At 39.7% G+C, this 17,306-nt stretch overlaps 1 protein-coding gene across 1 annotated transcript; it reads right to left on the bottom strand.

Annotated features, from left to right (window-relative positions):
• Positions 1 to 721: 721 nt before the first annotated feature.
• On the bottom strand, positions 722 to 1,420 carry LOC139108642 (uncharacterized). The gene has a single exon (XM_070667104.1). It carries the CDS (start codon positions 1,418 to 1,420, stop codon positions 722 to 724), a length of 699 nt encoding a protein of 232 aa, XP_070523205.1.
• Positions 1,421 to 17,306: the final 15,886 nt, after the last annotated feature.

A 17,306-nucleotide genomic window follows, 5' to 3' on the forward strand; every position in this document is an offset into this window, starting at 1 on the left:
ACGTGTTTCTTTTATTATTTAATTTCTTAAGGAGGTTTGCTGATCTTGCATCCTCCGAGGTTATTTAATTACGAGATACTTATTCCGAAATGCCCTGCGTCATGTTTCGTGTTGTAACGGGGTTTGGGTTACAACATCCCTCCCCCCTAGGGGGAAGAAAAGGTTGAGTGTGTTTATACACCTCAATCTTTTCTTCCTTACAATATGTTTTCTTATTCTATTTACAATTGTATCACCGTTGGTCGTGGTGTTTTTACACTCTGCGTTTCTTTCTTTTTTCTTCTTTTTATTTCGCTAGGTAGGATTATTTGTTCGGTTACTTTATTCTTTTTCTTTTTGTACAGTTTTACTATTACTATTGCTAGTACTATAGTCGCTATTATAGCTATTATTGTGGCGCTTGTGCCCGTTGTATACATGATTATTCTATTTGTTAATATTACATTTCCGTCTAGTTGCTTGTTCATTTTACTTAATTCTATCCCTAATTTATTTAATTCGTTCGGGTTTTTTATTACCTTGTCGCGGCTTATTTCTTCTATTTTCTTTATTATTGGGTCGGTTTATTCGCCCTGTTCTGTTTCTATGTTTGTTAAATTATACGTCGGTACGTGTCGTTCTATTTTACTTTCTCCTACCGTGTTTCTTGTTTTTATTGTCATTTCTGTTGTTGTTAGTTTACATGCTGTTCTTAATTTTACTATTCCTGTTCTATTTATTTCTAATTTTTACTCGGTCTATGTCTACATTGAATTTCTATTGTTTGCTCCTTTGTCGTGGAGTATATCCACTCTTGTGGTTCGCTTACTGCTATCCATACTGTTGCCCGTGATGCAACTTCTCGCGTTACGCACGTGTCCGGCTTTTTTGCTGGCTCGGTAATCGCTCTTACCTCGCACGGTGCGCTTGCCCTGGTATGGTATACCGGGATGCTTTGTTCGCATATATATATATTATCGTTATTTACGCATTGCCTGATATCTTCTCTTTTTAATGTTAGGTAATTATTGTTTTCTCTATCTACTGCTATGTATTCATTTTCTATTTCTATTATTTTAAATATGTTCTCGTTCGATTTGTCCAATACAGGAAACGGCGTTACTCTTTTTAATTCGTATCTTGCGTCGTCTACTATCGGGAATCTTATTATTGTGACTATCATCTGCTCGTCACTATATGCGCTTATTTCCGCATATTGTTCTATCGCGTTCCAATTTTTTGTATTTATTCTGAAGGGGAAATACGTCCCTTCTTCGAGGTGCGCGGTTGCTTCTTTTAATTCTTCTATTATTTTATTAACCGGTAACATTCGCGTGTTTTTTATCCCCAATTTCGTTTGTGCTATGAATTTCATCGTCTCTTGCACGTTTGTTAATAGATCTGTTATTAACATTCTTAATATGTAGAAATGTTCCGTCATTTCTACTTGTCCCGTTACCCCGTCTACTTTTTTGCTTAATAGCTTCGTCGCGTTTGTTATAACTTTCTCATGGTACTTTATTGTTTCCTATTACATCTACTAATCCTCGCTTTGTTTTTTGTGCTTCATATGTTGTTAATAATTCTATCGCTATTATTAATTTTTCGTTTTGGGATCGTACTGTTTCTGCTAAGTATTTACATTTATCCTTAAGTAATTCTCCGCTATATGTTTCGCACGCTTTTTCTCCGTCTTTTACCCGTTCTTGTAGTTTTTCATATTGCGCTTTTAATTCCTGTGTTTTAGTTATTATTACTAATTTCCACGACGCGTCTGATAGCTGCAGTTGTCCCACGTTTTCGTAGTAGAGTCCGGGTTCATGTACGAACTGCGTTACCGTGTACGGTGAGCTTATCTCCGGCGGTTTGTCGCTTGCGCCCAGCGTCACGGTGATTATTATTCTGAAAGATGATTTTCTTTCAGATTGACTTTTTTCGCGGTTTTAATTTTTTATTTCTTTTCGTGTGTGTTATCTGTTATGTGTGTGTGTGTTCTTCGTGGGAGCGACTGTGTATTATGATACGAGGTAAGTCTTTATAACTTTCCTCTGCTGTGTTCGCGCGGTTTCGCGTTGCACTTCTCGAAATTTTAATATGCATTTTTATATCGCGTCGGATTTGTCTCTTAGCCTCGTTGTCCGTTCCGTCAGTCCGTCAGTTGCCTTCTCGCCGTCTTATTTCACTAAGTTTCTTTCTTGTGAAAAAAAAAATTTTATAATGTCGTACGTTTTTTGATTTTTTCTTTATTTCTTCGGGCGTTATTGTGTTTTTCACTTATTTTTGTGTTATTTTCTATAGTTCGTCTGTTGATGTTGTTTTCGACTCTGCGGAATCTTCCCGTCGGTGGGTGGCTTGTACCACTTGCCGGCGGGAATTCATGGCACTTCGTTGCCGTGATTGTCTGGTGCGGGAGGTGTCTCCCGTGCGGCCGCGGGCCTACCGTCCCACTCTCCTGCCTAATTTTCTGATTGTCGTGGAGGAACGTCCTGACGGCGTGACTCGTGCTGTATATCCGATGCACACTGGTAAGTACGAATATTTTTTTTTTTTTTTAAGTTATTATTTTTTTTTTTTTTTTTTTGTTAGTGCTCTACAAAAGCCTTTAGCCTGTTTGCATGCATTCTTATGCTTCTTCTGCCTCCTTTTATTTTGTAATTTACTTCTCCGCACTTTTCTATTACTGTGTACGGCCCTATCCATTGTGCTTCTAATTTCTTTGATCTTCCTCTTCTCACTGTTTCATCGTGCAATAAAACTTGATCTCCTATTTTAAATTTTCTTTCCCTTGTTTTCTTATCGAAGTTTGTTTTCGATTTTTCTTTCTCTCCTTTTAAATGTTCCTTCGCGATTGTATTTGATGCGCGTAATCGTTCCCTTAGTTCCTGCGCGTAGTCGTCGTATGTGTACGTTTTCCTTGGTGCCGTTGCCAGTGCCGTCGGCAGTGTGGCTTGGTGCCCGTACACTAATTCAAACGGTGTGTACCCTGTTGCTGTGTGCGGTGTCGTATTATATGCAAACATCGCATACGGTACCCACTCGTCCCAATCGGTTTGGTCTCCGTTTATATAATGTCTTAGGTATTCTGCTAGAGTTCGATGTGATCTCTCTAGCGCCCCATTGCTTTCCGGATGATACGCCGTTGTCTGTATTTTCTCGATTTTCAATAATTTACATATGTTTTTGAACATTTCGCTTACAAAGTTTGTTCCTTGATCTGTTAGTATTTTTTCTGGGATTCCATTTTCAAAAATTATTTTTGTTGCGAATGCTTTCGCCACGGTTGCTGCTTCTTGATTTGCTACTGGTATTGCCTTGCTAAATTTCGTTAAGGCATCTTGAAATGTTAGGATGTATTTATTTCCTGCGTTTGTTACTGTTAATGGTCCTACGATGTCGAGTGCGCATTTTTCGAATGGCTTTTCCGGCGTGTCGGTTATTACCATTGGCATTTTCGTTTTTTTGCTTAGTTTGTTCTTTTGGCATTTTTCGCATTTACTGATGTATTCTTCCACTTCTTTGTTCATGCCTGGCCAATTATGGTTGAGTTTTATTCTATTTATTGTACGTTTCACACCCTGGTGTCCTCCCAATGGACAGTCGTGGTATTCTTTTAATATTTCCATTTTTTCTTCTTCAGAATATTTTTTTGTTTCGTTTTCTATTTTATTTATTTCGGTTTCTTCGATCGGGTTTCTGCTTAGTGCATCAGCGTTTGTGTTTTTCTTTCCGTCTTTGTGCACTATCTGATATGTGTATTCTTCTAATTTTAATCTCCAGCGTATCAGTCTTGAGCCTGGATCATTTACGTTGAATAACCATGTTAATGGTTTGTGATCCGTTATTATCATGAATTTTGTTCCGTATACGTATGGTCGGAAATGTTTTACCGCCCATACTATTGCTAGCAGTTCTTTTTCCGTTGTACTATAATTTCGTTCCGCTTTATTTAGAATTCTGCTGGCATAAGCGATCGGCTTGTCTTCTCCGACCGTTCCTTGTGATAGTATTGCTCCGATTGCATAATCTGAGGCATCTGTTGTTACCAGGAACTGTCTCGTGAAGTCCGGGTAACTTAACACCGGAGCTGTCGTTAGCTTTTCTTTTAATATTTCGAATGCGTTCTGCTGTTCTATTCCCCATTCGAATTTTTCTCCCTTTTTTGTCAGTTTTGTTAGTGGTTTCGCGATTTTCGAAAAATTTTCTATGAATTTCCGGTAATATCCTGCCAGACCTATAAACGCTTGTATATCTTTTACTTTTTTCGGCGTCGGGTAGTTTTTTACTGCGTTTATTTTTGCTGGATCTGGTTGTATTCCGTTTTCTGTAATTATGTGTCCTAGGAATAATACTTCCTTCCGTAGGAATTCGCACTTGTCTGGTTGGAGTTTCAGATTATTTTCTCTTAGTCTGCTAAATACGCTCGTCAGCCTTTTGTTATGTTCTTCAAGTGTCGGTCCGTATATCACGACGTCGTCCAGGTATACTAGACACTTGATACCTTGTAATCCTGCTAGTACTGAGTTCATTAGTCTTTGGAACGTTGCGGGGCGTTTTTTAGCCCGAAGGGCATTCTATTAAATTCGTAATGCCCATGTAGTGTTGAGAATGCTGTTTTGCATTTATGTTCTTCTTTCATTTGTATTTGATGATACCCAGATGCAAGGTCTAATGTGGTAAAGTATTTCGCGTTTCCTAGCTAATCTAGTATTTCGGTGATATTTGGTATTGGAAATGAATCACCTATTGTTATTTCGTTGATTTTTCGGAAATCCACCACTATTCTTAATTTCGCTTTTCCTGACGCGTCTACTTTCTTTGGTACTACCAGTATAGGCGCGTTCCATTGGCTGCTACTCTGGCGAATTATGTCTTCTTTCAACATTTTGTCTATTTGTCTATTTACTTCTTCTTTGTGTTTTTCTGGTAGTCTATACGGGCGACTATTTATTGGCGGATTTTCGTTTGGTGTATTTACCTCGTGTTTGACAGCTGCTGTGTACGTTAGTGCGTCACCTTCTAAATAAAATATGTCACAATAATGTAGGCATATTTTTTCAAGTTCTCTTTTTTCTTCTTTGTTTAGATGATTCGTTCTTAGCTGCTTCATTAGTTTTTCGCTGCGCTCCTGTATCGTTTCGTTGTCGGTTCTTTTATTCAGCGTCAGCACTTTCGCGGAGTTGATGGTTCTCAGTTCTTCTATCTCCACTTGCGGTGTATGTATTTCCATCGGTTCTTCTGTCATGTTGAGCACACTTACTGGGCACTCGTTATCTTTTGGTGCTACCAGGCAGTTTCCTATAAATACTCCTGGTTTTGTTTCTTCCGCATTAATTACTCCTACTTGGTTCTGACTTGTAATTGCTCGGAGTATTGTTTCGCTGCGCGGGGGTAGTATATATTTTTCGTACGGATGTAATTTAAATTTTACTCCGTCTATTACTATCTGCTCCTTTCCGTGCAAGCAAGATGCTCGTTGTTTAGTCAGAAAGTCTATTCCTAGTATTCCTTCGTACTCTATCGGGAAATCATCTCTTACTACGTACATTTTTTGTTTTACATTTTTCCTGCCTATTTTAGTTGTTGCTCTTATTTTCCCTATCGTATTGATTTTATGTCCTGTGACACCCGTTAATGCCATTTTTTCTTCTATTATCGGTGTGTCTTCCTTTAAATTTCCTACTTTTATTAGTGTGATTGTTGCTCCTGAATCCACCAATAAATTTAATCTTCCCTTTTTCGCTTGTTCGACGTTTAGCGTGATGAGTTTTAATCCGTTGCTCACTTCTTTCGTCGCTATATTCGCAACTTGATATTCTCTTGCCGCTCTTATCACTCTTGGTCTCTGTCTTTCTTCTTCGCTCTCGCTTCCGCTTTCCTTGCTTCGGCTGGTTTCTTTTCTATTCCTACTTGTGCGAGCTATGTTTATCGCGGGTGATTGTCTTGTGCGTATTGTTTGTCTGTTGTCTTTTCTTTGCCATCGCGTATCTGGCCGTCCGTTCACCGACCAGCATTCGTCTCGAGTGTGTCCTGGCTTTCTGCAGTGTGTGCAGAATTTCTCTGTGTTATTAATTCTCGCACGTGTTTCGGCTCGCGGCAAGTTGAATCCGTTTATATGTTTGTTGCTTCGGCATTCGCGTGCTATATGCCCTGCTTTCCCGCATTTGTTGCATGTAATGCTTGATGATCGCGGTTTTTCGTGCGTTTCGTTTGTTCGCGTTTTCTCATACGTGCCTTTATATTTTGTTATCCTTATTTTTTCTTCTTCCACTGCGCCTTCTATTGCGTCTTTTAACGTCTCGAAATGTTGCGAGCGGACCATTGTTTTAATGTCGTCTGTTAGTCCCATGTGAAAATAATGTAACGCTTGTCGCTGAATTAATTTTAGAACCGTCCGTTTCTATTCGCTGGTCATTTCTTCTTCATCCGTCATCGCTTCGTATAATTCCATCGTGGTTTTTTGTACGCGTAGTCCGTATGCAGTCGCACTTTCTCCGTATTTTTGTTTCAACGAGCTCATTTCTGTTTGTAAACGCGAAGTCCCCTTTTTTCTTAAATATGTTTTTTCGAATTCTTTTAGGAATTGGTCAAACGTCGTGATGTCTCTTGCGTCGAAATCTAATAGCGCGGCGCCTTTCAATTTCGTGCAGAGTACTGCTTCTAATAGCGTTTCGGTGTCTTCGCGTGCGACATGTCTCGCGGCGTACGCGCATGCTTTTAAAAATTCTTTCGTTTGAGCATGATTTGTTCCGTCTACCGTCGGAATCATTGCTCGTGCGTCCTTAAGTTTAAACGTAGATACTGGTTCTGTCGGTCTATTTCGTACCTCTTCGTGCGGGCGTCCATTTCCTTCGATGAGTTCTTGATTTCCCCGCGTTTCTCGGCTTTCATTTGGTCGACGTTCGAGGCGAACAATTCGAGAATTCATTTCTCGCAAGTTTTCGAGTACTTGTTCTAATAATCGTTCTTGTCGTTGTGTCGGGTGTGGCGTCGCGGTATGTAACTCTCGCAACGCGTTTACCTCTCTGTCGATGAGTATCTCCGGTACTCCTCCAACCGCTCCGTCCAGCAATGAGTAGTTATGTGTCATTTTTTCACGGGTAGTGTTTAAATTATTTGCGAAAATTTCCGTGGGATCAAACACGCTACTATCGTATGACGTTAAGGAGAATTCTCCCCTGTCCGAAATACCGCTAATGTCGCTCGGGGTGTCTGCGAGTATTTGATTATGTGTACGGCGCGCAATATTTCCGTCTCCGCGGTTTAATAGCGCGTCGTCTATTTCGCCAAAATCAAATTCGCGCGGCGTGATAACATTTACGGATTCCTCGCTTTCTGTCGCGGGGTCGTCTTCGTATTCTAACACGCGGCGTACCCTATTTCTAATGTCGTTTAATGCGTTTATGGCGACTCGCAATGGTTGTACAGGTGTCGGCTGTAACGCTCGTCTAGCCGCTTAGCTGTGTAGCCACGAATTGTTTGCAACGCGGCGTTGTAATTCTAATTCGCTATCCGACATGGATCGGTCGGTTACAAAATATTTCGGACTTACATTAACGCTGTGACTCGCATGTTTGATCTGTTTTGTTGCTGGCTGCTATACTGCTCTCCTTGTCGCACTGCTTGGCTGCTATGTTGCTTTCCTTGTCGTACTGCTTGGCTGCTATGTTGCTTTCCTTGTCGCACTGCTTGGCTGCTATGTTGCTTTCCTTGTCGCACTGCTTGGCCGCTATGTTGCTTCCTCGTCGCACTGCTTGGCTGTTTCTTCCTTCCTTTCTTTTATCACGGGTTCAGATACTGAGTCTACTGCTGACTCAATACTTTGTTCACTATGGTGTGTCCGTCTCGTCTCGTTAATAAGTTTTTTGTACTAATCTTTGATTTTATCTTTGTTTCAGAAATCGTCCTCGCCGTCGCAGAGTAGGCGACTGCGCCTCCCGGAGGGCGGATCCCACCATTGCCACCACTTTTGTTGCACCGGGGCCGGTGCACGGGGTCCGTCCTTCGGGATCCGTGAGGGAGGGCGAAATGATTTGTTTTAAATAAAAAGATTAGAGTTTTATTCAATTACAATGTTGCACTTGTCTATCTCCCTATGGTTCCCTTTTGTCGGTTCAGCGCACGTCCTCGCGTTGTCACGCGTCCTCGGCTCCGCGAGGTCTCCTCTTACTTGGCACGCGACCGAACTTTGATTATCACCGCTCTCAGTTTACGGTACGGACTATGATGCGACTGCTCGTCCGTGACGGTTCGCGGTTATTTAATAGTGACGCAGGGCCTTAGCCTCCTCGGGTTGCAATGCCGAACTTCGGCAGTTCGGCGAATGCAACCTCAGCGATTTCGGTAATAAGTTCTCGCACGTGTTTCTTTTATTATTTAATTTCTTAAGGAGGTTTGCTGATCTTGCATCCTCCGAGGTTATTTAATTACGAGATACTTATTCCGAAATGCCCTGCGTCATGTTTCGTGTTGTAACGGGGTTTGGGTTACAACACATTGTAATACAAAAGAAAAACTTCAGAACCTTCCAGAAAGACAATTCATAACACTAACATATTCCGGTACAAGTTGTTGCGTGAAAGCATAAAAAACATGCAACAAATTGTAAACGGGCGCCAACGAAAACCAGACAAAAGAAATTTGTCTAGACATAACAAAAAAATCAAAACCTAAAAGCTTATAAATATTTCAACTCTGATAGCCTGTTCATCACAGGAAAAGAAAAAATAACTTTTTCTTAAAAATGTAATTGCACATAGATCCTGAGCCTTAGAAAAACCAAGGGCGCGAGAAGCCCGTGATTACCGGAATATGTGGTGCAGACAAAAGCAATAAAATCAGGTAACACAATGCGTCGTACGGATGGTAGAAGTTTTCCCACCATCTCTCTAGAAATGATAATAAAATTCTGGAAGGCTCGGAAAGAATAACTCTTTGAGGCGGAGGTATTTTGTAGACATCTTATTCCTAAAAACCAATGGATCTCGGGAACTTCTCACCAAAATCTAAAAACTAAGGGCGAAAACTTAGAAGTTTAAGAAAATAGAGAAGGGATGGGGTGCGAATGCCCAATAATTGTAAGATAGGAAAAGTGGAAGAACAAGCTCAGCAAATGAAAGATTTGAATTTCGGAAAAGTGAAAATTCGGGAATAGTCCTCCCCTTTTCCGAGCTTATAAAAACTTGTGTCTTGACGGAGCACGCTCTCTTGCATACCAGTTACCAGCGCATACGTTTCTTAAAACTATCGCGAGTGCCAGTCAGTGCAAGATCGCAAAACGCGCTTAAGAAGAACCATCAAGAAGATCTCCTAAAAGTAAGTCTTAACGATTAATTATGTATTGTTGCGAAAATTGATTCCACTAAATGTATTATTTAAATCAAGTGTTCTTTAATAATTTCAATCAAAAAGAGAAGGGAATGTCCGAGTCAAAGTTCCAGAGTTTTGATTCTGTCTGTTGGATTTCGTTGTGAATCAAATGTGCGGGGAAAATTGCTTCCGAATATCGGCTAAGATACGCCGTCGAATAACTAGCGATTTACAGTGGTTCACGCCGCAAAATGTTGCTGGAAGTTTGGCGACTATCCATGGCTAAGAAAACGGCAAGCGATCCTCGCCAAAAATGAACTACAGAGATTCATTGATTGACGGGTTAAAAGCTTTGGAAATCGTCGGTGACGAGTCTCCTTCGACCCTTTCTTTGTTAATCTTGTGAAATTCTGTTCAATTGAAATTAAAATTAAATTGTAAATTTTAGTGGAATCCAATAATAAGAAAACCTTAAAGAAGAGCCGGGCGCGACGAAACAAACATCCGGAATCTAAGAGAATTAGTACGCCGGTTTTTCGTCCAATACTTGCTCGCGGCGGCGCCAAGCAAGGAGGTGTTTGTGACTCCTCCGCGCAACGAGGAGAGACCGTGGTCCCCACGTCCGGGCGCTCCGCCACCGTCGCCCATCCATGGAGACCCGAAACCTTTATTCGGATACGTCCCGCCCGAGGAAACTCCTAACGACCATCTAGAAACATCGGCTGACATTCTGAACTTTTCGAATCAGTCCACGGAGCTGGCATCGGAACAATTCCGCCCCACGACTCCATCTTATACCCCCGATTCGTCCCTCATCTCCGAACCACGGTTTCCCGGAGCTGAGTTTCGCGCCTGTTCCTCTCCTCTCTCACCGCCTCCTTTTCCGTTTGAACCCGAGGAAGCCGACTCTCTGGGCGAAGATGAATCCATCTCTCTCCCAGAAATAGACTTCCCCGATCAACCTCCATCTCCCGTTCCGAGTATCGAGGTTCTCGAGGAGCATCCGGAACCAAGAGAGGTTAGAGACCCTCTCCTAGAGCTTCTTCGCAGGGTCTGCACTCCGTGGACAGATCCTGTTCCGGAAAGGGCCTACTCCATCGGCCCCGACCATATTGAACCCGAAGAAATCAGGAGACAGGCGGCACGTTCTGCTTCTGATTCTCACTTTTTTATACATTACCCCGGGATAAAATTTCCTTTCCTGGCCCCAATGCGGCTAGTCGATCTCGTCTTTCCAAGGACCACGGCAAGAGTAGTCGAGATCGAAGAAATTGCGTTGGATTAAATCACAGTTACAATAGACATTTTTATACACAAACACACGTATTTTCTTGTAAATACACTGTTTTTTATATATATATATATATATACAATGTTAAAATTATACCTGTTAATAAGTCTAAAACCGTTTTCGTATTTCTTAATTCTTTCTGCCAAAACATTAAATCTATTTTTATATTTTAGACGAAATAAATAATATTAAATTTGTTAACTTGTTTACTGTTCTCATATTTCATAATTCTGTCTGCCAAAACAATAAATCCCTTTTTATAATTTTAAACGTAATAATTATTATTAAATTTTGTTATATTTGTTTCTGAAAATCTGAGTTAATTATTTAAATACAACCCTTATATCCTGTTTATGCGAATAACCACGCCTGGTTCTATCCCAGAGAATAAGGATTTACCTCCTTTCTCTAAAAAAAACCAACTACGCGCTCAATCTAAGTCCGAAAATCTCGAATGTTTAATCTGCTCGTAAAATAGCGTGGTTTTGAATCTCGAATCCCACGCAAAATTCGGTGGTGCGTCAATTTCCTACCTTACCCACGAATATCTTTCCTGAGGATTTCCTTTAATTAACCAATTTATAAAAATATAATCTTCTTGACGTAACATCAATAAAATTAAAACTAACATACGATATTTGAAAGGATGGAATATGTGGTTTTGAGGACTGGGGAAACAACAGCATAAGTAAAATTGCCGATCACGCGTTAGTTTTGATCCTTCAGGGTTTGAATACAAATTGGAAAATGCCGATCTCGTATAGTTTTTGCTCAAAACAAACAAATACATTTCAATTATTAAGGGGATCCTAAAGCTCTCTGTTTTACCACCTACTACGAGAATTGACTAATCTTTGAATCAGTTTTACGGAATTAAAAATCGCTTTACACGAATAATGTACATACTTCAATGTGTTGGAGACTGGTCAGATTAAGACCAAAAATTAAAAAAAAATTTTCGTATTATATTCACCTGCACAACATTCGTTTAGTATACAGGTTATGTTGTTAAAATGCACAATCAGACACCAGTCTCCAATACAGTCAACATCGAAAAGGACGATAACACTGTTTATATTACGATTAAAAGCTTACAAAAAAAGATTAGTCTTTGCTACGATTTAGATTTCCGTGCATGTGTCAGCATGTGCCATAATGATATTTTATGGTAAAGATGTAAAGAATTATGTCTAAGATTAATTGTCACATGTTCTGACAGATGCACGGACGAACAACAGTAAAAAAATTGTCAAATTATTTTTTTGCGTGTGCAAAGAGCAATTATATTTTACACAAATACACCGTTATTACTTAGCGAAGGAAAACGATGTATTAATATCAACCGACAAGAGGAACAGAAGGAAGAAGAGACGAATTGACGGATGGCTGGATGTAACATCGTTGGAAAAAATGTATTTTTAAGTTCATTTTCAATTATAGTTGCGGGCGGGTACGGGATCGTCACCGGCGGGTACGGGATCGTCGCCGGCGAGTACGGGATCGTTGCCGGGGGGTACGGGATCGTCGCCGGCGAGTACGGGATCGTCGCCGGCGGGTACGGGATCGTCGCCGGCGAGTACGTCGTCTTCGTGGGCGATGATCCCGTACCCACCGACAATTATGAAAGAGAATTAATTTAAAAATACGTTTTTTTTCAACGATGTTACAACCATCCATCCGTCAAATCGTCTCTTCTTCCTTCTGTTCCTCTTGTCGGTTCATACTATATTGAGACATAAGTACCCGTAACGTAAGTAGGTTAACAAAAAGATCGGTGTGGCGCAGCGACAAGACGCGAGATCGGCAATCTGGTTCCTCTGAGATCGCTGGATCAAATCCCTTCGGATACATTTTAAATTTTATTTTTTTAAAAATTTTTTTTTTTTTGCATGTGCAAAGAACAGTTATATTTTATACAAATACATCGTTTTCTTTTGTTAAGTAATAACGGTGTATTTGTGTAAAATATAATTGCTCTTTGCACACGCAAGACAGGTTCGCGAAAGGAAAGGAAAAAGACGGAAGATCTATATAAAATACAAATATTTTCAAGTTATTTTTAATTACACGTTTATTATATTGTTATTTACATTTACTTTCTCATATTATAACAATATTGCGGGGGGTTATAGGAATACATAAAAGTTTGCTGCTGAGGGGTATATGGGGCGGGCGGGATCATGGCTAGTATCGGCTGGATCGGCGGCATGGGCAGCATCGACGGCGTCGATGGCATCGACGGCATCGGCGCCATCATCGTCGGCATCATCATCGTCGGAGGCATCATCGTCGGAGGCATCATCGTCGGAGGCATTACCGCACGTGATGAGGCAAAACGTTGCCGTCGCCGCTCTTTAGCTACGGCCCTCCGCATCGCGTGGTTTACCAACTAAAAAAGAAAAAAAAAATTATTTACAATTTACTAAAAAAGAAAAAAATGTGTTTTTATATATTTGCCACGTCTTACCTTTTGTACATTCTCCGTTCCGCCTCGTGATGCAGGTGACCGTGGCTTATATTTTGGTTCCGACGGTGGAACTGAGGCCGACGGTGATGACGCCGTTGCTGCTGCTGCTGCTGCTGCTGCCGTTGATTGTAATACTCCTGGCGGGACCACCGATGCTGCTGGTGGTGGTGATGGTGGTGGTGGTGGTGGTGGTGGTGGTGGTGGTGGTGGTGGTCCAGCAGCATACAATCTTGCTGGTTTTATTTTTATAGACGACGTTTCGCCGCCTTCGCTTCTCGCTGAAAAAAAAAGATTAATATTACACATTGATATAAATTACTCACACGAACGTATCGTTGGGCGACCCGTTCGCTTCGACATGTTGCAATCAAATGATCCAGCCGGCTGCCGTCGCTTCCGTAACCGTGAAGGTTTAGTTGTGTGAGAGACAATGCTCACACACATCAATCTTGTGCGTGAGCATTCCTAGTTTCAAAAACATTTGAACGCTAAGCTTATCATTGTGAGAGGAGATGTTACATCCAGCCATCCGTCAATTCGTCTCTTCTTCCTTCTGTTCCTCTTGTCGATTGATACTGTATTGCGACATAAGTACCCGTAACGTAAGTAGGTTAACAAAAAGATCGGTGTGGCGCAGCGACAAGACCCGAGATCGGCAATCTGGTTCCTCTGAGATCGCTGGATCAAATCCCTTCGGATACATTTTAAATTTTATTTTTTTTTTAATTTTTTTTTTTTTGCGTGTGCAGAGAGCAATTATATTTTACACTAATACATCGTTTTCCTTCGTTAAGTAATAACAGTGTATTTGTGTAAAATATAATTGCTCTTTGCACACGGCGAAGCAATTTTATACACAATTGAGGAAATTATATTTCTATATCTTTTATGTCAAGTTTTATGTTGGCCGTTATATATATAAATTAATGATAAATATCGCACACGAAACGAAAGCGCGGTTCGCGACAAAGTAAAAGCGCAGAAAAAGATAGATAGTGGCAATCGTTGCTATGGTCCTTCACAAACGTAACGCTATTGTGCAACGTTTAGTGTACGGACTCCGTATATATTTTTTTACGTAAGTTCAACGCGTGTCACAATTTTTCGAGTGTGTGTGTGTGAACTACACGCGTAAAACAAATATATACGTAATACATATATACAAGATGAAGGAAAATCGAAGACCAAAATTATTTGGTTGGCGACTGTCTTGCAGGAAGGGATATAGAAATAGGTAAGAAAAATATTTAAATTTTTCTATGCAAAATAACAGTTTTTGCAAAAAAAAAAAATTAGTTAAAAATATAATAAAACCAGAATTTACTTACGTATGAATAAGTTTTGAAAAGTAACATAATAATGTTCATTTTTTTAAATTAAATATTAAGTAACAAAAAATGTGATACTATTCTTTAATCTTTTATGTCACGTTTTACATTTATTTCAATAATTATATTTAAATAAATTTGTAAGTTTTAAAAATATTGTCATAACAATTATTGCAAAAACTGTTATATTGCTATGATAAAATATGTAATACACATAACAGCAGAAACATGTACTACACATAACATATATTACAAACAGTAAAAAAAAGATAGACCCTTTCCAAATAATAACAGAAAAAATGTATTTCCTATGACGGAACTGACTGTACAAGTCTGATGCGTCAAAAGTCATGACAGTAAATGTCACATGGACTAAACTTGAGAGTACTGACAATTAAAATATAAAATGTATCCTCTTGTAATAAAACTGACTGTACAAGTCTGATGCGTCAAAAGTCATGACAGTAAATGTCACATGGACTAAACTTGAGAGTACTGACAATTAAAATATAAAATGTATCCTCTTGTAACGGAACTGACTGTACAAGTCTGATGCGTCAAGAGTGATGACAGTAAATGTCAGATGCTCCAAACTTGAAAATACTGAAGACATAAGTCTGCTGAGTCAAACAAAAAGAAGAAGAATTATGTCGTTACACACACACACACACACACACTAAATATCAATAATTATATGTTTTAAAGTTGTCATTCTTAATGTAAATTGTAAATATTTTTCAGGCGGCAAATATTAATGGCGCTTAAAGAAGAAAATGATGCCACAAAGGGAAGAAATAAATCTATGACTAGTCAATCATCAGTGATATCACTGATGAATGACGACATCATAGATTCTGAATTCAACGCCGAAGCTGCAAGTACTACAATAAATTCGTCGCAAAGCGAGGGTAAAGTACAACATTTTGAATATAGTAAAGATGACGACAGTCATTTAACCATTGAAAAAGGCCTGGATGTAAATAAAATCCAAGAACATGAGCCTGATGGTAATTATATTATAAATATGTCCCATTTTCTTAAAGAAATGCACAGGACATTTGATAAGCATGCGCATGGAATAGAGTGCCTGTTTAAAGACTGGTTGCTCATAAATTCTCATCGCTTTGGCTTATTGACCGAATTTATATTTCAATGTCAGATGTGTAACTACAAAGCTAGCATCTGGTCTGAACCAAAAAATTAAGACAAATTAAATATTAATACAGCTACAGTAGCTGGGAGTATTACTGCTGAAATAGGCTATGCTCAGTTGCAAGAACTGCAAGCAGCTCAAAATATTTCCAGCATGTCGGAACCAACCTACATAAAGTATAGGGAGAACTTGGTCGATGATTTTACAGAAACAGCTATGAAAAATATGAGACAAACTGGCGAAGTTGAAAAGCAATTAGCTATTGAAAGAAACGACTTAGTAAACGGTATCCCATACATAACCGTTGTAGCAGACGGTAGCTGGATGAAGAGATCGTATGGCAATAAATATAATTTTCTTTCCGGCGTTGGAGCTATAATTGGTTATCACACGAGAAAAGTTCTGTTTGTCGGTGTGCGAAATAAATATTGCGCAATATGCGATATGGCTAAGCGTAAAGATACACACGCAAAAGCCCACAAATGTTATAAAAATTTTGATCGAAACAGAAGCTCTACTAGCATGGAGAGCGATGCAATTGCGGAAGGATTTAATTGTAGTTTACAAATGCATGGTTTGATATATAAAACTGTTATTGCGGATGGTGACAGCAGTGTATATCAAACTATGCTTGATAACGCACCTTACCGTAAAGAAATGGTGACAGTTAAAAAAATAGAATGTGTTAATCACTTGCTACGTAATTTATGCAAGAAATTAAAGACTGTAGCAGAAATAACTCAGCCAAAAGAGCGAAGACAGCGTGGCTTTGTACAAGTTCGAAATATTGTAAAAACCAATATTTTAAACATTCAAAGAGAAATAGAAAGCCTAGCAACATTACGGCGAAAAGAATGTAAACCTCAGCATTGCAAGGCTATTGAATTACAGAAAGATATACTGAACATTCCAAGCCATATTTTTGGCGAACACAAGCGATGTGAGGCACTTAGCCGAGTGTGCAAAAGGAATAAAATGGAAAAAAATTACGTACCATATTTAAAAGTATATGGTTTGTATCATAAAATAGAAAGTGCTATTATATTGTTACGCCGGGAACGGGTCAGCGAACGTCTCCGCGTTCGCGTCTCTTTCACTCACTCACTCACACTCGCGGCGCCCGAGCTCCGCGAAAGAAAAGAAGACGGGTTTAGAAAAAGGAAAGATAAGGGTTTAATCGGACTTAACCAAATACATCCGCACCGAATTAAGTCACGGGCAGAACTGTCATTTCTTAATAATAAATAGTCTTCGTTCCCCTAGCAACGGGGAACCGAAACCTCGGAGCGAGCCGGCAGCTTCATGCTGCTCCGTATACCGGGCGTAACAATATATATAAGCGGGTATTCCGACAGTTTATTGTTGAACTGCACCAACAATCCTGCGGAATCATTTAATTCCATTATCTGCAAAGAGATTGGTGGTAAACGCATTAACTTCGGAAAACGAGGCTCTTATAATGCAAGAATTGCGGGAGCAGTTGTGCAGTTTAACACACAACAAGTGTTGACCGAACTGTATCGAAATAAATGTGACAATGTTCCGCCTATTATTGAAAATATGGAAAAACAACGTAAAATAAAAATTGCAAAAAATAGAGAATATCGTCAAACTGAGGGAAGAGTAAAAAAAACCGAAAAAGAGCAAGGTACTGATGGTGCTTATGGTCCCCAATCGCAGAAACCAGACCTCCCTTATGATGTTTTCGAACACCTTCGTCTGCATCATATTGAAGAGTTGTTCGAAAACGCTAAAAAGTGGAAAAAAATAGAAAGTGAAACC

The sequence above is a fragment of the Cardiocondyla obscurior genome, linkage group LG01 (genome assembly GCF_019399895.1).
Source record: "Cardiocondyla obscurior isolate alpha-2009 linkage group LG01, Cobs3.1, whole genome shotgun sequence".
In the NCBI taxonomy this organism is placed as follows: Eukaryota; Metazoa; Arthropoda; class Insecta; order Hymenoptera; family Formicidae; genus Cardiocondyla; species Cardiocondyla obscurior.